The sequence below is a fragment of the Nicotiana tomentosiformis genome, chromosome 8 (genome assembly GCF_000390325.3).
Source record: "Nicotiana tomentosiformis chromosome 8, ASM39032v3, whole genome shotgun sequence".
Classification (NCBI taxonomy): Eukaryota; Viridiplantae; Streptophyta; class Magnoliopsida; order Solanales; family Solanaceae; genus Nicotiana; species Nicotiana tomentosiformis.
The window spans coordinates 60,472,389-60,494,477 of NC_090819.1; the positions used below are offsets into that span (position 1 = coordinate 60,472,389).

Sequence of the window (22,089 nt, forward strand, 5' to 3'; positions counted from 1 at the left end):
GGTAGAACTACTAAGTGATACGATGGTGAACCCAAAGGGAGGGAATAATACGGGACATGCTATGGCCATGATTACGAGAAGTGGAAAAGGTGAAGATGCAACCACCTCAAATCAAAGAAGAATTGTGGATGATGATATTGTATTTTAAGAAGATGAAATTCCAAGCAATGTGGTTCAAGCTAATGACGAAGTGAGAATTGATATTGATGAAAATGTGGAGGAGACGCAAGAAGAGGTGAACCCGTCTAGGGAGCACATGATTCACATATCGGAACCGGTAGTGCCAAAGGCTAAGGCACCAATGCCAAGGCCTCCTCCTCCATACCCTCAAAGGCTTGCAAAGAAAAATAGTGAGAACCAATTCAAAAAGTTTATTGACATGATGAAGAGTTTGTTTATCACTGTACTATTGGTTGAGGCGTTGGAACAGATGCCGGGCTATGCAAAGTTCATGAAGGACTTGGTCACCAAGAAGAGGTCGATGAATTGTGAAACTATCAAGATGACACATCAAGTGAGTGCTATTGTGCACTCAATGGCTCAGAAATTGGAAGATCCGTGTGCTTTCATGATCCCTTGCACTATTTTGGAGCGCCGACTTTGCCAAAGCTTTATGTGATTTAGGGGCAAGTACCAACTTGATGCCCTACTCCATGTTTAAAACTTTGGGAATTGGGCAACCAAGACCCACATCTATGAGGTTGCAAATGGTGGATCGGACTATGAAGAGGCCATTGGTAATTATTGATGACGTGTTAGTCCGTGTTGATAAGTTCATCCTTCCAGCGGACTTTGTGATCCTTGATTATGAGGTTGACTACAAGGTGCCTATTATCTTGGGTAGACCTTTCCTTGCTACGGGGAAGACTCTTGTTGATGTGGAAGCCGATGAGCTCACTTTTTAAGTGGGTGACAAAAATGTGGTTTTCCATATGTGCAAATCGATGAGGCAACCAAATAATAACGAAGTTTGTTCATTCATGGATTTAGTGACCGAAGTAATTGTTGATGATGCTAGTGCTGTGATGAATGTTAAGGATACCTTGGAAGCTGTGTTGCTCAATCATGATGATGATGAGAATGAAGGCTTTGTGGAATGTGTCAATGCTTTGCAAGGAATGGGGTCATATACTTATGAACCCCGGAAATTATCCTTATATCTTGAGAAATGGAAGACTCCTCTAACAAAGCTCTCAAATAAGGAGCCTCCCACTTTGGAGTTAAAGCCTTTGCCTTCACATCTCAGGTATGAGTTTCTTGGCCCTTGTTTCACTTTACCTATTATTCTTTCCTCTTGCTTGACTAACGTGCAGGTAGATTCTACTTTGGCGGTGCTCCAAAAGAGGAAGAAAGTGATAGGCTGGACATTGGCAGATATTCGGGGTATAAGCCCCGCCTTTTGCATGCACAAGATTATTTTAGAGGAGGATGCCAAACCCTCCGTGGAGCATCAAAGAAGATTGAATGAAGCAATGCAAGAGGTAGTGAAGAAGGAGATCATAAAATGGTTGGATGCTAGGGTTGTTTACCCCATTTCCGATAGCTCATAGACTTTTCTGGTGCAATGTGTCCTAAAAAAAGGGGGCATGACTGTGATAACTAATGATAAGAATGAATCGATTCCCACAAGAACTGTCACCGGGTGGAGAGTGTGCATGGACTATAGGAAGCTCAACAAAGTCAATCGGAAAGATCATTTTCCGCTTCCATTTCTTGATCAAATGTTGGATAGGTTGGCCAGACGTGCTTTTTATTGCTTCCTGGATGGATACTCCGGCTACAATCAAATTCTTATTTCTCCTGAGGACCAAGAGAAGACCACTTTCACTTGTCCATATGGTATCTTTGCATTCTCGAGGATTCCATTTGGGTTATGTAATGCACCAACGACTTTTCAATGGTGTATGATGGCTATTTTCACTGATATGGTGGAAGATATTCTTGAGGTGTTCATGGACGATTTCTCCGTCGTTGGGAATTCTTTTGATGATTGCTTGAATAACTTGGACAAGGTATTGGCAGATGTGAAGAAACTAACTTGGTTTTGAATTGGGAGAAATGTCACTTCATGGTCGAGGAGGGCATTGTCCTCGGTCACAAGATTTCAAAGTATGGTATTGAGGCTGATAAGGCCAAAGTTAAAGTGATCTTCAAACTCACTCCCCCTACATCCGTGAAGGGAGTGAGGAGTGTTTTGGGTCATGCGGGGTTCTATCGCCAATTCATCAAGGATTTTTCTAAGGTAGTGAACTCTTTGTGTAAACTTTTGGAGAAGGATGCCAAGTTCCATTTCAATGAAGATTGCATGAAGGCATTCGAGTTGCTTAAGTTCAAGTTGACTACTACTCATATTATTACCGCACCAGATTGGAGCTTGCCTTTTGAGCTCATGTAAGACGCAAGTGATGTGTCGGTTGGAGCGTTGTTGGGGAAACGTATCAACAAAATCTTTCATCCGGTCTATTATGCAATCAAGACCATGAATGATGCCCAAGTCAACTACACAGTGACCGAAAAAGAGCTCCTTGCTATTGTCTTTGCTATAGAGAAGTTCCGCCCATACTTGATGGGTACAAAGGTGATTGTTCACACCGACCATGAGGAGCTTCGGTATTTGATGAGCAAGAAGGATTCTAAGGCAAGGTTGATACGGTGGGTGCTTCTATTGCAAGAGTTTGATCTATAGATTCAAGACCACAAGGGTAGTGAAAATCAAGTGGCGGACCACTTGTCCACATGATGGACTTGAGATAAATGATTCATTTCCCGACGAGCAACTCCTAGCCATTTAAATGAATGGGATGCCATGGTTTGCCGACTTTGCCAATTATCTTGTGAGTGGCATTGTACCAAATGAGTTCTCTTCAAACCAAAGGAAGAAGCTCAAACGGGATTGGCTTGACTATTATTGGTATGAGCCGTATCATTTTTGGATATGTACCGATAGTGTGATCCGACGATGTGTGCCGGAGGAAGAACAAATGGGTATTCTTGAGGCTTGCCACTCTTCACTGTATGGTGGTCACCATGGTGGAGCAAGAAGGTGGAAAAAGTTTTGAGTTGTGGATTCTATTGGCCTACTATCTATAAGGATGCTAGTAAGCTTGTCAAGTGGTGTGATGAATGCCAAAGGGCCGGTGGGATCTCAAAGAAGAATGAAATGCCTCTCACAACCATTTTGGAGATAGATATTTTTGATGTGTGGGGTATTGATTTTATGGGTCCGTTTGTTAGCTCTTGTAGAAATACCTACATTCTAGTTGCGGTGGATTATGTATCTAAATGGGTTGAGACCATTGCTTTGCCCAACAATGAAGCAAGGAGTGTGTTGGCATTCTTGAAAAAGAACATCTTCACGAGGTTTGGTACCCCAAGAGCCATTATTAGTAATGGGGGTTTGCATTTTTGCAACAAGGCTTTTGATACCTTACTCACAAAGTATCAACCCCCTACCATCCTCAAGCAAGAGGATAAGTTGAAGTCTCTAACTGGGAGATAAAGAGTATTTTGTCAAAGACAGTCAATGCCAACCGGACGGATTGGTCAAGAAAACTTGATGATGCTCTTTGGGATTATAGAACGGCCTACAAAATACCGATCAAGATGTCTCCATACCGGTTAGTGTTCGGGAAGGCATGCCATCTTCCGGTAGAACTTGAGCATAATGTCATGTGGGCTTTGAAGAAGTTGAACCTTGAATGGGATGTCGCGGCAAATCTAAGGGTGTCACAATTGAATGAGCTTGATGTATTCCGGTATCATGCCTACACAAGCTCGTCCCTTTACAAGGAGAAGATGAAGTACCTCCATGACAAGTACATCCACAACAAGGAATTTAAACAGGGTGATCTTGTGCTATTGTTCAATTCCCGGTTACAGATGTTTCCGGGCAAGTTGAAGTCAAAATGAAGTGGCCCCTTTGAAGTGGTGAATGTAACCCTGTTTGGTGCTCTAGATTTGAAAAATAAGAATGACGAGGTTTTTAGAGTCAATGGACACCGGGTTAAATATTATCTTGACAAGGTTGATGATGGCCACATTGTGGCGGTCCTTCATTTCAAATGATTGGTAATTTGTGTCGTGCCGCGATGTTAAATCAGACGCTTCTTGGGAGGCAACCCATGTGTCTTTTTCTTTTCTTTTTTGATAGATAGGTGTTGTTTTGTGCTAACTGGTTTTGAAGTGTATACATGAATGGGTGTGCATTGTAGGGATTGTGCAAGAAAAACTGGCTAAGTTTCACAAAAAAGTACGGATCGCACCAAAATTTTGCAGACCGCACAACCACTCTGCGGCCGCACAATTCTATGTGCGGTCGCACAACTAGAAGATCAAAATTGCATGCTATCTGAAGTTTGGCCTGTCAAAAATCCTTAACAAAGTGCGGCTGCACACAAAATTGTGCGGTCTGCACAAATTCTGCGGCCGCACTCACTTTTGTGCGGCCTGCAGAACGTCTTCGAAGGAACAGGTAATGAGTGCGAACCGCACTAAAAATTGTGTGGCCGCATTCAGGTAAGTGCTGGGTCCGACGGGTCAAATTATAAATAGGGCTTTTCTTAACTTTTTACACTTTACATTCTCTGAACCTTCAAGCCCTAAGCAAACACAGTGCATCCCCCACTAATTCTCAAACTTCAAGCATTTCATCTCTTAGATTCTCACCTGCATCCTCCATCACTAGTATGTTCATTTCATCTTTAGATTTTTCATCTTCTCTTAGTTTTGTTCTTTTGTCTAGGGTTAATTTCATGCCTAAAAATGTCAATAGTTAGTCATCTTTGCTCAAAATCATATGGGTAGCTTCATAATTGTTAATTGGGCCCTGGGTAAATAGCTAATCATGCTTGATTATTAGGGCCATGTCTAATTCTTGCAAAACTTGTATGAATCGTAAAGCAGTGCCGTGTTAATCTAAATTGTGCGGCCGCACACACTTTCGTGCGGTCTGCAGTCTCTAAGTTACGGCATATGTATGATTGAATTGTGCGGACCGCCCTAAAAAATATGCGGTCCGCAGTCAAAATTATGTGGTCTGCACTGTTAAATAATCAAAGACCCAGTAGTCTGAACCTGGGGCTGTGCAGCCGCACTCAAAATTGTGGGATCCACACTTTTGATTGTGCGGCCACACTCACTTTTGTGCTGTCCGCACTTGGCAATCTGCGACAACACTCACTTTTGTGCGGTCCGCACTGCCTCTTCTAGTTTTTTTTCATAACTGACCTGCAACTATCATGTATATATTTGTGTCCTATGTACCTGAACTCTAACTGATTACTATTGTTATGAATTGCAGACGATGGTTAGATCACATGGAGGAGATACATCAAAAGGGAGGGAAGAACCATCCCGAGGCCGAGGACGAAGCAAGAGTAACCTACCATTAGCCATCCAGAGAGTGTTAAGTAAGAAGGCTACGTCCAACAGAGTCCATGAATCATCAGACACCAGTGAGTATCTCCCGTCTAGGGAAGTTTCTGAGGGAAACTCTGACCAAGCCCCACCTAACACCCAACCTTAACAAGTCCCGGGTAGATTCCATTTGGTTGATGAATCATCTTCCGTGTCTAGTTATTCTAAAGGTTCGGAAGAGGGTAGCCATGATTCTGAGCCCTCTTCCTCACATTCCCCGACTGCTCCAATCAATATTGATGATGATGATGATGTCTCAGATGATGGTAGAGGGGATGATGCTACAGTGGGGGGGTTTATAGAGGTCAAGGAAGAGGGAGATGTGGGAAGACAGATTTGTCAGCTTGACTGCCTTCAACAGATTTAGAGAGTGGTGGCCCCAGAGATCGCTCACTCTCGAGCGACAATTCTTGATAAAGGATTTGGACAAGCACAACCCAAATGTCCTCAGACAGTTCCAGGAGAGAAAATTATGGAAATGGTTCACCCAAAGCGCCCTCAAGGCAAATGAGCACTTGGTTAAAGAATTTTATGTTAATGTGGCTCACATTAAAAAGGGTACCAAGGTGAAAAAAGTGCGAAATCTGAAAATCCGATTCGACTCCTATGCGTTGAACTCTTATGTGGGATTTGAAGAAGTGGAGGCCACCTAATACTTGGAAAAGCTGGCTATGGGTGAGGCAGCTCGCCCGTGGCTAGCTGAGATTTTGGCTATTCGAGGATCGACACCTCCGTGGCTCATATCAGGGGTTCCCATTGTCCGGGCCACCCTAAACTTTGAAGCTAAAGGGTGGCAGACTTTCGTGTGCAGCTGCATTGACCTGTGCTTGAATGAGAACAACCTCCCACTTCCCTAAGCAGTCCTGGTAGCTTCAATTATGGCTGGGTACCCGATCAATGTGGGTTCTATAATGTCAACCAATATCGCTTTGGTTGTCTAGAAGGATGAGAGATCCTACCCCTACCCGAACTTCCTCATAGAGTACTTCAATGATAAAAAGGTGGAGCCGAGGCAGTATGATACTAAAGTAAAGGCGAAGAAGCCTTTCTCATGGTACCACCTACAGGGTTCTGACAACCCGAAGTTCAAGGGTAAGGCAACTACCTCTGCTGGCCAGTCTGAGGAGCCAACAGTAGTAGTTACTGATTCAGCTGTTGTGCCTTCCGCATATGCTATGCCTTCCACTGCAGCCGGACCTTCTACCGGGACAGCAGACATGCCACCATCTTCTTCTTCTAGACCATCAGCTCCATTATTAATGCTAGCTTCATCTACTTATCTACTGACTGCGTTGCAAGTCTCCCAGATATTGGCGAGTCTCAACAACTGGATGCAGGCAATTACTTCAAAGCTGTCTGACATATCCAATGCTGTTGCAGCACAGTCTTCTGTCCAGGCTGCACCATAGGTACCTCCGTCAGTGGAGAAAATATTGAAGAAGATTCTGGACAACCAGAAGACCATTATGGAGACTCTGGTGGCACATGGGGATGCCATTGAGGATGGCAAGCAGGTAAAGAAAATGCAGAAGCCTCAAACTTCGAAGAAGTCGGTGGATAAGTTGACAACAGTAGTTACCAAGCTTACATCGGCCGGAGATCTACCACTGGACCTACTTATGGAGGGAGCACCTTCAGAACCAGCAGTACCAGAGGCATCACATATAGTAGCCGGCCAGTCTGAGGAGCCGGTTACGACTACCCACACCGCTGAGGAGATGATCCAGATGCTCAGCAACCCTATTGTCCCTCAGCCAGGTGATGAGATACAGCTAGAGGAGACTGAGGGTGCTGAGGATGCCATGCAGACTGAGACGACATAGGGAGTTCTCTTAACTCTCTACCCCTTCTTGTTCTTATTTTTGCTAAGCATTGGGGACAATGCTTACTTTTATTCGGGGGGGGGGGTCTATTTTGATTAATTTGACATTGACATTTGGCCTGTAACAACTCTTATCCTTTATCTTTATTTTCTCTTTGGTATGTATATATTCTCCCCTTTCGTTTGATGTATATATTCATTTTACTTCGATTTGTATATTCATTTTATCTTGCTTTCCGTAGTTTATTTCGTAACTTCTTTACTTTGTCTTTCTTAGTAGTAGAACTTCTTTTTTACTTTAGTAGTTTCTTTTTGATTTGTTAGCTTCTTTTTACGTTTGAGTGATCAATAAGTCTTTGGTTTTCTTAATTCTACGGCTCTTTCCAAAGGTGGATTTTGTGTGAACCGCGTGGCTCTTCCCAACGATAGATGGCATGACAACCTTCTTAAGAGATTGAGTCTGTTTTCTTTTATGTTTAGATAAATATAGTAGTAATGAATTAAAGATTCTCTAACATGCTTCACTTGGTACCAACACATTTACCCACGACCTTATGGTTAAAAATAAATTGCTGGCAGAAATTAGCTCTAGTTGTGACCTTTTGAATCTTGTGTTGACTTAAGCAGTCATCGAGTGGTTCGGTCGAGCCATTTGTGATTCTCAATCTCAACTAGGTTTATTGTGGGCCCTCGACTCCGTTCTCTTTAGCAATCCAGCAACGTGAGAGGTGAGGTATTGAATTGCAAGTCCAAGTACTCATGCTAATAGTCTAGAACTTGCCCCGAATGATTTCTAGGCAAAATTCTAAGTGTAGCTTGGCTTGAGAAATGATTGTAGGCTATCCTTAGTCCAATTTGAAATTTAAAATCTTCCATAGCCTACCAATGTCATATCCCTAGTCAAGCCATTTGAGCCTAAGCCCTCTTTCTTTCAATAACCACGTTACAAGCCTTTATTCATTTGGTAATGACCCTCTCTTGGCACCCGATCTTTTCTTAGTATTCTTGAGAAACAATTGGCAAAAACATAAGTTTGGGGGATAGACGAGGAGTTTGGAAGTGATAAAAGGTACAAAGAAAGGAAAGAAATGAAGAAAAGGGAAGGCAACGAAAAGAAAGAAAGAACAAAAAAAAAACTAAAAAGAAAGTGAATAAGGTAGAAAGTTGAAGGGATTCAAAGAAAACAATGATGATAGGCATGGAGTAAATAGAAAAGGAGAAAAATGAATGTCATGATCAAAAGAGAGTGACGTTGCGTCTCTCTAGTTCCCCCGACGAAAAGAGAAAATGGAATGCTTGAGGAAAAATGAAACCATTCTATTCCAACAAATCCTTCCTTGGTCCTAAAGCCTTCATTACATCCCGCAAAATCCCTACATGATCTCAGGTTGAGTGAGCTTATATTAGTGGTGATTTATATGAGGGGCAAGCTTATGGTACTTAGAGCCGGACTTGTGACATTCTTTTGAGAAATATAAGCGCACTTTTCGCAATCCTTGATTCGAGTGTTACATTCTAAAGTGAGATTTGCTAATGGAGAGTAGAGGAGGAGGAGTTTGGGATCCAAAATGACCTACGTGAAAGACAGAGCGTCCTCGATGAATAGAGTCAACTCTTGATGCTCTAGTGTTGCATTAAAACTATGGTACTCAAAAAGTCAAATTATTGTGTTGTTGATAATTCATATGTGTTATAGGTAATTGTTGGTCCCAATTGATGTGTGATTGATTCACCTTAGGCCAGCTGAAATATCCCTTTCTCTAGTGGAGGTGGGAATTGCCTTAATTGCTTGAGGACAAGCAAGAGCTTAAGTTTGGGGGGAGTTGATAAGTAGGGATTTTGACCGCTTATTTGCTCTCTTTTACTTGTGTTTTAGCTCAAAAATGCTTAAAGGTATTCCCGAAAACTAATGAAATGTGCTTTTGTACAAGAACATTAGGAAACGATCCAAATGAGTCAAAATCAACTCATAAAGGAGTCAAAAGTGGACAAGGACCAAAACAAGGCAAAAGGCCACAGTGCGGACCGTACAATACTGTGTGCGGCCGCAAAACAAAGGAAGATCCATGTCAGTTTTCCTTCAGAGTATGCGGACCACACAAATATTGTGCGGCCGCAGAAGAGGAGATTCAGAGAGCTGTTTTTGGGCAAGTTGAAGGAGTGCGGACCGCACCATAAATGTGCGGCCGTAGAATGACAAGTGCGACCGCACTCAATATTATGCGGCCTGCAGAAGTCAAAGATCAGAGAGATGGGATTTCAAGTTCAAGAAGAAATGCGGACCATACCATTTTTGTGCGGCCGCATAACCAAGAGCGCGTCCGCACTCATTTTTATGCGGTCTGCAGAAGTCGCACATAACCAGAGCTTCAGATCAAAGAGTGCAGACTGCACTATAATTGTGCGGCCGCAGAAGCAAGAGTGCGGCCGCACTCACAAATGTGCGGTCCGTAGTAGTTGAAGGAATGCAGCCGCAATCCAGAATTGTGCGGCCACAGAACTGAAACCTGTCAAGCCAAGTCTCGTTGTGCGGACCGCACACATAATTATGCGGTCATACAACCTCCGCATGGGCATTTTTGTCAGATATTTTTAGCGTAGTATAAATAGAACATTTTGTCATTTTTAGGGTTAGTTTTGTTTTGGGGAGAGCACCTGAGCCGTTTTCCTTTACTGTTTTGAATACTATTGTACTAGATTAGCTTCTAAACATTAGATTTCCTTTCCCTAATCAATTATTATGCATTCGATCTTAATTTCTTCTTGTATTTCTTTATTTTTCATGAGCAGCTAAATTTCTAACTAGAGTTGTGGCCCAACCCTAGTGTGGGTACTTAATAGGTGTTTGATTTAGGACTTGTTTGTGATTGGGTTAGTGATATTTACCCTAGTTCTTGCTTGAATTCAAGAATTAATAGTTGCAAATATTGATTCATGCCTAATTGACGTAGTCTCTACTTGAGAAAGAAAGACTAAGTCTAGGAAAACTTGGCTAACAAGAAATTGGGGTGAACTCAAGAAATTGATAGCCCTAGTTAAAGGGTTGAATCTAGAGATAGTAAGACCAGACTTGATCAGTTATCACTTATTTTGTGCAATACCCATTTGGACTTGAGAAAACCAAATTGGGCAAAACCACTCAAACAGGTGAGAGGTATAGAGTGGGTAATTGGGTGTGATTGCTATATTACAACCCCGACCAATCAGGCTTGTCCTAGAGTTTTTAACCCATTAGGTAGCCAACTAGGTGGAAGTCACGACCCTAGATCTTTTATCATTTGGAAAATAACCAAAACCAAAAATATTGTCTTCTAGTTTTATAATTGCAATCAATGGTCTAAAGTAGAAGTAGAAACAACAAACGAGAATGTGAAAGTGTAATCTAAGGCATATTGTACAATTACACTAAATATATACCTAATCCCAATCTAACTCCCTGAGGATTCGACCCCGACTTACGTTGGGTTTTATTATTGCTTCGACCGCCTCACTACCTATATTTGTGGTGTGAGCTTGGGCGACATCACGTTTGCAGAGGTTTATCATTCCTCCACGAAAGATCTTGGGAGAGTAGATACTCATAATTTGAGCTAAGGTTAGCTCTTCTCCAGTCTCCTAGCACAAACGCTGAAGGCAAGCAAACTTCTTCCACACAGAAGGACTTACTTGTGCCAAACTCACTTGGTAGCGGAGGCAAAACTCTACAATCACGGAATCAAGCTCTCCACTCAAAGAAAACGCACCCAAAGTAAAGGGATACGTGTAAAAATATGTAAAATCCTCCTTGGGAAGGGTCACTCGCTCCGATAGATCAGGAGCAATTATATCCAACTCATGGCAGCGACAGTCTTCCTTCACAACAGGAATGCTGGAAGGACGGATGGAAGAACGGTACCTACTGACAACCCATGTACAAAAGTTAGCAGTAGGAAATTATTCTTCGAAGTCTTTTGTGGTAATAAGACTTCTAGGGGTGATGGAACCCACCGTTGGAGGAACATAATCCTCGGCTTTGTTCTTGTTCTTTGAAGAACTGGAGCGCTTTGAAGAAGAAGCTATTGTATGGAAGAAGGAAAAGGTTTTTTGTTTGAAGAGAGTTAGAGAAAAGATGGAGAACAAATGTGCAATCAGGAGCTTGGAAAATTATGAAGTACAAGGGAGAAGGATGATGTGTATAAGTAAAATTTTGGCGGCTAAATTCATGGCCATGATTACCTCGATAATCGGCAAAAGCTGTGTTGAATCATGGGATGACACGTGTTCAGGGCATTAAATATGGAGAGGCGTGCGTCTAATCAACCGTCAGAAGCCTTTAGAGGGGGTTATAGTAATTTTCGTCAAAAGAGTGTTTCTACTAACTTTTCGGTAACACAAAGTTATGTCACCGGAAAGCAGGGGGACTATCTGTATAGGGTAAAATATGCTATGACATGTGGTCAACTAAAGAAAGGATACGTGGAACCCTAGATGGGGATGGCCAGAGACCGAACGCAGCTATTCCGCTTGTCACCGGAAGGGACAACATTTATAAATGTGTATTAAATGCTCTGCGCCCGGGTAACATTTAATAAAGAATATTCTACGGCATTAGGAGTGACACCCGTTACAGAAAATTTGGCATTTATGTTTACCATAACATCTTCATCAATGACTCTCAAAATTGATATTAAAGGAGGGCACGATCCTAAGAATTCCTTTCCTAGACACAACTATAAATAGTGAGCTCAGTTATCATTGTAAAGGACAAGAATTTTCTGGCAAACTTACACTACATTCTATACAAAGTTTAATACAATCTTACTTTCTTGCTTTTTGATTTCACTATTGTTGTGCCCGAAAATCTTGTTCCCGGAACTGCCACTTCTGTCGTTTCGTCTATATTTTAAGGCTAAGTATTGCATAAGTTTATGATTATTTTATTATTTTAGGATCAAATTAGTTCACTTGTATAGAAACCACGTATAAATTTAACTATACCATTTTACGGGTAAACACGGAGGTCCTGAGAGCATTTTATATTTCTATATTTCGTCTTGGTTGTTTTAGTTACTCGTTTGAACACTTGTGATGCAAGCTGGTAACAATTGAACAGTAGCTACGAATGATATTTAGGCTGTTACTAAGATATAAAGTATAGTGCTTTATGAAAATTCCTCTTTTTTGATCCTTTTCTATTTCTTTCAAAAGAAATGTTATAATGACAATGAAAAATATTTTCAATAAGCACCATCTCATTAAACAATTAGACCGTCTCAATCCCACTAGCTAGTGACTTGTTCAAACATGAGTTCTTCGGACAAGGGTGGGTTGCTCTAGTGGTGAGCACTCTCCACTTCCAACCAAGAGGTTGTGAGTTCGAGTCACCCCAAGAGCAAGGTGGGGAGTTCTTAGAGGGAGGGAGCCTATGATCTATCGGAAACAGACTCTCTACCCCAGGGTAGAGGTAAGGTCTGCGTACACACTACCCTCCCCAGACCCCACTAGTGGGATTATACTGAGTTCTTGTTGTTATTTATTAGCTGCAATTTTAGCGTAGTAATTGATTTGGGGGAAAAGAGCCAAATTTACCTTTTTACATTCGGATATTGACTATATGTATCATCTGTTATACTATCTTGCCAAATTTATCCTTACTTCTGCAAACTTATCAAAATTACCTTCAGTCCTTACGGTTACCTATAATCTCCCAAATTTCTTTTATTTAAATAAACTAAAAGAATGAAAATGTACTTTCTTTTGTTAAATAAATTATTCAAATTAGTTTCACTAATATATATTTTTTTATAATTTAACACTTGTGTCTGCAATATAAAACTGTATTTTTAAATGAGGAAAATTATCTATTTTATTTTTTAATAAGGAAAATTTAACACTTGTGGCTGCAGTAAATGAATAGTAGTGTATAAAGGTGGATCTAGAATTTCTGCAATATGGATGCACCACTTAAGAAAGGAAAAAAATAAAGGTATTAAGTATATAATTAATTCTTATTCCTCTAAGTAAATAACTCCTCAATCAACCAAGTGCATTATTCAGCCTATGTGGAGCATGAGAGCCACCAGATAATATTAGATCAATTTTAGAAATTATGTACATAAAATATATATCTTATTTGACAGAAAAACCATGAATTTACGTGTCCCGTTTTTTAAACAGTAAATGTGCCTCTGGTAGTGCAACAGTAAAGACTAACAAAAAAGAATTAAGTAACAAAGAATACGAAATCATCTTAAAATTTTGGTGGCTTCAAAAAGAGGCTTATTCTATCTGCTATTTTAGCAAAGAGAAGAGAAAATTAAAGCAAAAAAATATGATCAGGTGTACGAAATTCTTTTAGGATTACATTAGTATTAAACGGAGAACTCCAACTGTGATTACTATTTTGCACTAATTACAGAGGCTTGATTGAACCTTAAGATTGAATCCGGCAAAAGACGTTTTTGGAAAAAGCCAAACCCTAGTTACACCAAAATAGTGGTGGAGCGACAACATTTATGACATCTACTTCTACAGGAGCGGTAGCACGTGGGGTAAAGCGGTGTCCGCAGCGTCGATTTTTTTTTTTAAATGTATATTGAATAATATAAAATCTAAATATTTGATACAAATACGAGAAAATGACACCACTTAACATGAACGCTTCAAATTTATTAGAGAGGACAATGGATTGAGTCCGGTATGATACTTTTATTTTTATTAATTGGATCTTCTTGAAAAATATTGAAGCCAACAAGAGTTGAACTTTCAACCCCTTGTCCAAAATGGCAAAATTAAACTACTTGAGCTGGCACATAATTATTGATAACAAGTAATTTAAACCATTCTAAAATGGGATTATTCGAATAATTTTGAAAACTTAAATTTGAAAAATTGGTCGAGCAGTTATAGTGGTGTACTTGAATTATGTTTCTTTACATATGATATCATTTTAACTTCCTTAACTATCGACACATAAAGGTTTATCTTTTAAATATGATAATTAAGTTAATATAATTAAGATAATATCAGGTGAGTCGTGAGAATATGTATTTTTGCTCACGTACACAAACTGTGTCCTGAAAGGAATATTTTATCGGCACGAAATTTGCTTGAGAGCTGAATTAAAGGGTACTGATTAAGATTTCAACAACAAGACAAGAGAATAATGTTTGATACTATGGGTTGGTAAGAACCGTGGCCGTTTAGATTTAGATCCAAATGACATCAAGTGTGTAATACTAACTTTTTTTAATACTGCTAGATCAGTACATGCATATAGAGAACCTAGGAATTATTAATATTATTATTATTATTATTATAACTACTAAACCGACAGGTTGTGACAATCATTATACTTCAACTTTTCTTTTAAAAAGAAGAGCATCTTCTGATTCTTCGTAGTATTTTTGACATTTTGATGGGTCACTACTAGTTTGCCTCCACTCGTACCTCAAGCAATTTATTGCAAAACATAAAGTTACCGATCTTAATTAGCCTTTCATTTGTTATACATACACTTGTGTTATCGTGATATTCTTGAATTAAATAGGTAAACTTCATAACTTATAATATGAGTGTACATAAGTCGGGTTGATTTGGATTTTTTCGATTATCAAACCAAACTAATTATGTCGGGTTATTAAATCTAAAGACCAAACCAAACCAATAAAAGTCAAATTTTTTAATCTCGGGTTTTCTCAGGTTTTTCGGGTTTTCTCGATTTTTTTATAACATCTTCATAGCATAAAACATAGAATTTGTGCTCAAAATATTTCTTTAATCCTAGTAAAACAGAACTATATAAGGATAATAAAATCTAATAAAAAAATATTATTAATAAGCCATAATAAAAATGAACATAATCTAAAATTACTAAGTTGTTAAAATAAGTAGCACTAATAAGTACTATTATTTACATGACTAAACACAAAAAAAAAAAGTTATACATTTTATCTAAACTATGAAAAAACTAAAAAATGGATATCCAATACTATTGTCATTCCCAGTACAATTAAATTGAATGTCATTTGTTAGCATTACTATTGATTTGATTTTGACTTGGGATTTATTTGAGTTACTAATATTTATGGATTATAAAACTTATTGGAGCATTCAAAATTATAAGTCCAAGCTTGAAATGATACGTTAAAAGATAAAACTATGAAAAAGTTTAAGAAATATTTATAAACTACGCTACAATAAGTATTTTTATGTATAAATATATTAAAAACTTCTATACATGTAATGTCGGGTTGGTTTGGTTTCGATTTGACTTTTTTTAGTTAAAACCAAACCAAACCAATTATGGTTAATTTTTTTTTTCCAACACCAAATCAAATCAAACCGAACCATAGTCGGGTTTGTTTTCTCGGTTTGACTCGGATAATCGATTTAGTACGATTTATCGGTTTTTTTATACACCCTGTATGCATACTTTGAAAAGACAAAAGCTTCAAATAACATATATACTCCTCCGTCCTAATTTATTTAGTAGTATTTGACTGAGCCGAAGTTTCAAGAGAAAGAATATTATAGATTTAAACTTTATATGCATACTACATTACAGAACTATCTCAATTTGTTTAGTAGAAATTTTTAAATATAGAAATGTATAGAGATCGATAATTTTTAAAACAGAATTAATTATGTCAATTTGTTTTTTTTTCTTTTTGACGAATAAAAAGAGAACATCAACCTAATTGAGACGCGTGGAGTATGTATATCACGATGCTAAGCTTTCTAGAATTGTTTCTTGTCTTGAGCAAAGATTACAGAAGACTTGTCTATTTCATGTATCACCATCTACGTAAATCATATCGTAGTGGGCTGCCTGCCAAACACAACTTAATCTTTTTCACATGAAATTATTCCTTCTTACTTGGATTTATTCAATTTTTCATTTCACTTCTTTTCTTCTTTCTTCTCTTTTTCCCTTCTTTCCAAGTTATAAAATGTGAAAATTGTTCTACTCTGGATCTTGTAAGCTGTTTAATGTCAATATGTCATGTTCATTTGGTCTCGTCTTTTTTTTTAAAAAAAAAAAAAAATTCAATTTGCCTATGATAGTCTTTCTTAGTCCATCAAAATCATGACTAAATTAATCGAGTAATACTTAAAGTACTTCAACAAGTTACAGAATGGAAAAACACGAGTTAGTATTAGTAGTCGTCTAGTAATTTACAGATAAAATTCAGACTTTTAAGAGTATTTCAACTTACAAATGGTACTGTAAACATAAGGACACGTGGCAAATGGTCAGCAGCAGCATTCCTCCTCCAGTTTTGGTATCAAGTCTGTCGTTGATTGAAAAAGCAGCAATTTAGATTGGATTAATTTCTGATAGGCCTCCTCCATGCTGACCAAAAGTTTGTAGCTTTCTTCATTATTACAAATCATGGCCTTAACGGCTAATAAACCCACCTAATATTGGTGTCATTATAACTTTTATCTTAAGAAAAAGTCCTAGTGGTATCTACTACATTAGAAGACAATTTCTAACAAAAGGACACACTAGGAATTGTGCACAGCGTTTGACAAGTTTCTTCCTATTGATCTATCTGTTGTACTCGTAGTCTCAAGGGGAAAAATAACAGATAAAGCGGAACTATGATCCAAGAAGTATAGTAAAAGAAACTACAGTCTCTCAAAAATTTGGGTGTGTTTGGTACGAAGAAAAATATTTTTCGGTAAATGTTTTTTAATTTTCTCATGTTTGGTTGACTTAAATATTTTGAAAAATATTTTTCTCATGAACTTATTTTTTTTCATTTTCCTTATCAAGAGAAGGGAAAACATTTTTCAAAACTCCTTTTCAACCTTCTCCACCCTCACTCACTTACCCGACACCCTCACACCCACCCACCTAACCCCACCCCCTCTCTCAAAAAAAACTTTTTTTTTTAAATTTTAGTTTTTTTTCCGTCACAACCCACCCTAACACCCAAAAAAAATTACTTTTTTTTGTAATTTCAAATTTCTGTTTTTTCGTTTTTTTGCACCATCCACCCCCACCCCTAGCAATTTTTTTTTGTATTTTTTTTTGTAATTTCAAATTTCTGTTTTTTCGTTTTTCTACACCACCCATCCCCCACCCCACCACTCACCCCATTGCCCCAATCCCGCACGAAAAAAAGTTTTTTTTTCTACTTTTTTTTTTTTTGTAATTTCAAATTTTTGTTTTTTCGTTTTTCTGCAACCCCCCTCCCCCTCTCCCCCCTCCGGAAATATTTTTTATATATTTTTAATTTTAATTTTTTCATCTTTCGATTTACAGGTTCGAAATTTTACAAGTTCCAAGTTTTATGTGTTTGGAAGTTTACGGGTTTAGAAATTATAAAGTTTACGAGTTCGAAATTTTACGGTTTCGAAAGTTTAGCGGTTCGGAAGTTTATGAAAATCGTGGGTTCGAAAGTTTATGACTTCATGTTTATTGTATCTAAATTATTTATGATTATTTTTGAGAAGTTATTTTCCTTAATTTGCGTACCAAATACCGAAAAATGAATAAGATTACTACTTATTTATTTTCTTGGAAAACCTTTTCCCTTATTCCAAACACACCCTTTAAACACACCTTTTGTGGTTGAAATATTCCAGTAGATAAACCCACTTCTATCTGATTCTTTATACTAATCTTATTTTCCATTTGGCATGAAATGAATTAATTATCAGTTTGAAGTTTAAGAAAATGTAAAACTGTGACTAAACTTAAAAATATATTTGAGTTGTGCTCTTGTTGAGAATCAAACTCAAAACCTCCTACTTACTAAACAAGTGCTAGACCAATGAGCTACAAGAGCTTTTGCCCACTGTTCATTTGATTTACTTATATCTCCATAAATAGAGTAGTACTTTACGCACATTGTTTCGTTTTAAACTCTTTTACAAATGAAGCAACTTTCTTTACAATTTGTTATCTCCATCCCTCATCTTAATTAAACGGTTAAATGTATGTAGTACAAACAAATATATTTTGCTCATTTAATTTGGTTCAGTCCCTGTAAAAACTTTTCATTGTACCGTCTGATGGAATAATTCAAATTCATTGTTGAGTCCAAAATTAAATTGTTCCATTTTCTTTCTAGTTCATAATCGAAAATTAAGATAAATCGGACATTATGGTAAGACGTAACAACACTCGATTCCTTTTCGACCTCAATATGTGGAATCGTCTTGCAACATATGTATTGAGATTGTTTAGATAACATGGTCCAAGTCTATAATATGAGGATTTATTATGAATTAGCAAGTTTTACATAGGCTTGCTAGTCTACCACAACCCTTCTTCTTTATTCGAGTTTGAGACCGACAATGTGAGCAACCCCTCCTCTATTTTTCTGGCTTGGGTAGGTGGAATAGTCAAGCCATATATTCCCTATTCTTTTGGATAACAGGTTGAGCAAAACAACAAAAGAAAAATATCTATTCAATTAGCAAAAAAGGAGATAGGGATTCGAACCCTCGAAAGTTTTTTGTTCAAAATTATACTGGTTTTCAACGATGGACATATCAACCACTCATCCATCTCTCCAAAAGACTATTTTTATTTTATTCCTCTGAATAGAATATGGTCATAAGGTTTGACACCTCCTATGTAGAAAGATCTCAGGTACGAATCTACGGGTCGATCTCTCTCTCTCTCTCTCTCTATATATATATGGGGTCTAGCATACCCATTTGTAAAACAAAAAAAATATTCTTTTCGTCAGATGACTGTATAGGGTAAAATATGCTATGACACGTGGTCATCTAAAGGAAGGACACGTGGAACCCAAGACAGAGGTGGCCAGAGACCGAACACGGCTATTCCGCTTGTCACCGGAAGGAATAACGTTCATAAAAGTGTATTAAATACCCTGCGCCTGATAGCATTTAATAAAGAATATTCTGTGGCATTAAGAGCGATGACCCGTTAAAGGGAATTTGGCATTTATGTTCACCGTTACATCTTCATCAATGACCCTCATGATTGATATTAAAGGAGGGAGCGATCCTAGGACCTCCTTCCCTAGGCATAACTATAAATAGTGAGCTCAGTTCTCATTGTAAACGACCCTAATTTTCTGGCAAACTTACACTACATTTTATGCAAAGCTTAATACAATCTTACTTTCTCGCCTTTTGATTTCACTATTGTTGTGCTCGAAAACCTTGTTCCCGGAACTGCCACTTTTTCCATTTCATCTATATTTTAAGGCTAAGTATTGCATAATTCTTTGATTATTTTATTATTTCAGGATCAAATTAGTTCACTTGTCTAGAAACCACATATAAATTCAATTGTATCATTTTACGGGTAAATAATTTGGCGCCCACCGTGGGGCCTAGACATCCGTGCAATTAAATTAATTCTTGCCTTTTTTTACTAACGTGCTTTGATTATTTCGTCTTAGAAAAAATCATAAGAAATGACAGATAACACTGTTAACAACATGCACAACCCCGAGATTCGAGGAGATCAGCCTCATTTCGGGGACTCAATCAGTGACGCCCACAATGAGGGGAATGTCGCAACACCGGTACATGAGGGGCAGTATCCTCGACAGGTTCGGGAGACAACTCCCGATGATTCTGATGAGGAGCATGTCGTTGACGCGGTAAGGGTCTTGCAAGAGCAATATGCGATCATTCTAGGCCATCTAACGCGACAGGATAAGGTTATGACGGAGTTGAAGCAGGCGCTGTCGGGGGCTTCGAATAATGAAAATAGATGAGATCCAATTCCTCCCAGTGTTCCCGCAAACCAATCAATGCAGAGGATCGACAACAACACTCTCAGGGGTAAAGTTGGCTCCGACGGGCTGGGGGGAGCGGATCCGGTCTCAATAACGACAATGATCCTTTCAAGAATGAACTTTTACGATTTATGAGGGAAGTAAACGCCCGCATGGACCAAATCCCGGGCGCGCCACCAGTACTGAAAGGCCCGGACTCAAATAAGTATACTCAATTGCCGTACAAGCCAAGTGCGACACCAGAATTAATCCCGAAGCGATTCAAAATGCCTGAAGTGCCAAAGTATAACGAAACTTCAGACCCTGAAGAGCATATTACCACCTACACAACGGCGGTAAAGGAAAAATTTAGCTCCTCATGAAATTGAGTATGTGTTGTTAAAGAAATTTGGAGAAACTCTCACAACATGGTATTCACTGTTACCCGAGTATTCCATAGATTCCTTTGAAATGCTCACGGACTCTTTCATCAAGGCCCATGCCGGGGCCAGAAAAGTACAGGCCCGGAAGGTCGATACATTCAGGGTTGCGCAGGGAGAGTCTGAGTTACGACGAGAATTCGTTACCCAATTCCAGAAGGAAAGAATGTTGCTCCGGCTGTCCCGGATGAATGGGCAGCTGAAGCATTCACCAAGGTATTGAATCCGAGAAGTTCAGACGCTTCCTAGAAGCTGAAGAAAAGCCTACTTGAGTGTCAAGCAATTACTTTGGCGTATGGTCACAACCGGTACGAGTCAAAAATAAGGATCGAAGATGATCAGGTTGGCTTTCCATCATTGACCGAAGGACGGGAGAAGAACAGAGAAAAATCAAAAGATGACTACGATACGGACATACGAAATTCGAGGGGCCGGTTTTTTCCCTACGAGCGGACCGAAGGCCGTGGCAGAGGCTTCCGGACAACATACAAGTCCACTGTTGACAGAAGGACCGATCACGACCAGAACAATAGATCGCTGTAGGATAAAGAAATGTTAGGCTCACGAGATCCTTCTTACCCCAAGTTATCGAAATACAACTTCAACATCAGTCTAATTGAATTGGTGTTAGCCATGAGAAACATCAAAGACGCACGATTCTCGAGACCAATGAGATCTGATCCTAGCCAGAGGGATTCCAACTTATGGTGTGAATACCATAGGACGAATGGCCACCGGACGGGGGACTGCCGACACATTCGGGAAGAAGTGGCAACATTATTGAAGAATGGTCACCTCAGAGAGTTCTTAAGTGACCGAGCTAAGAACATATATGGTCGTAATAGAGACAACGCAGAACCCTCGACAATAGGAGAATAACCCCCACGCGAAACGATCAATATGATCTTCGGAGGGAATGAGATTAACGGGGTCACCTTCTCGGCACCAAAGAAGATGAAAGTATCAATAACTCATATTAAAAGGCTCCGGGAAGATGATATCACTTTTATGGATAAGGACGCAGGCAGATTGCTGCTACCACACAACGATGCACTAGTAATTTCTATAAATGTGTTGGATTTTAAGATTAAACATGTTCTAGTGGATCCAGAAAGTTTGGATAATATCATACAATGGAGAGTATTGGAGCAAGCTAAACTCACCGGAAGCATTATTCCGGCCACAAAGCTCCTCGCTGGATTCAACCTCGTGAGCGTGACGACTCGGGGAGAGATTTTATTGCTCACGAACGCTGAAGTAGTAATGAAAACAACTCTTTTTGAAGTGGTAGATGGTAATATGAGATACAATATCATCCTGGGATGGCCATGGTTACACGAGATGAAAGTTGTACCCTCAACATATCACCAATTGCTGAAGTTTTCAATGTCTGAAGGAATCAAGCAGATAAGGGATGATCAACCGGCAGCAAAGGAGATGAATGCCATTTCGTTCTCCAGTAGCAAAGGAAAGGAACACGCATCATAGAAATTACAGGAACCGGCACCTACTCCCAAACTAGAAGAAGTTAGCCCGGGGACAGAGGAGTCAGAATATTATTAGATGCCAAGATATTTCCAAGTTCCAGAAGAGACAGATGCAACGAAGTCCACGACGGAAGAATTGGAGCAAGTTGCATTGTTCGAAGAATTCCTAGAAAGGAAATTCTACTTGGGGACGGGACTGCACCTAGAGCTCAAGTCTGATTTTATTGAATTTC

General features: G+C 39.0%; 2 protein-coding genes across 2 annotated transcripts; both read left to right on the forward strand.

Annotated features, from left to right (window-relative positions):
- The first annotated feature begins 2,792 nt into the window (after window positions 1-2,792).
- On the forward strand, window positions 2,793-3,499 carry LOC138897552 (uncharacterized). Its single transcript, XM_070183533.1, has 2 exons — window positions 2,793-3,043; window positions 3,133-3,499. Exons 1-2 carry the CDS (start codon window positions 2,793-2,795, stop codon window positions 3,497-3,499), a joined length of 618 nt encoding a protein of 205 aa, XP_070039634.1.
- A 17,770-nt stretch (window positions 3,500-21,269) lies between these two features.
- Window positions 21,270-21,857, forward strand: LOC138897553 (uncharacterized). The gene has a single exon (XM_070183534.1). The coding sequence runs from the start codon at window positions 21,270-21,272 to the stop codon at window positions 21,855-21,857; it is 588 nt and encodes a 195-aa protein (XP_070039635.1).
- Window positions 21,858-22,089: the final 232 nt, after the last annotated feature.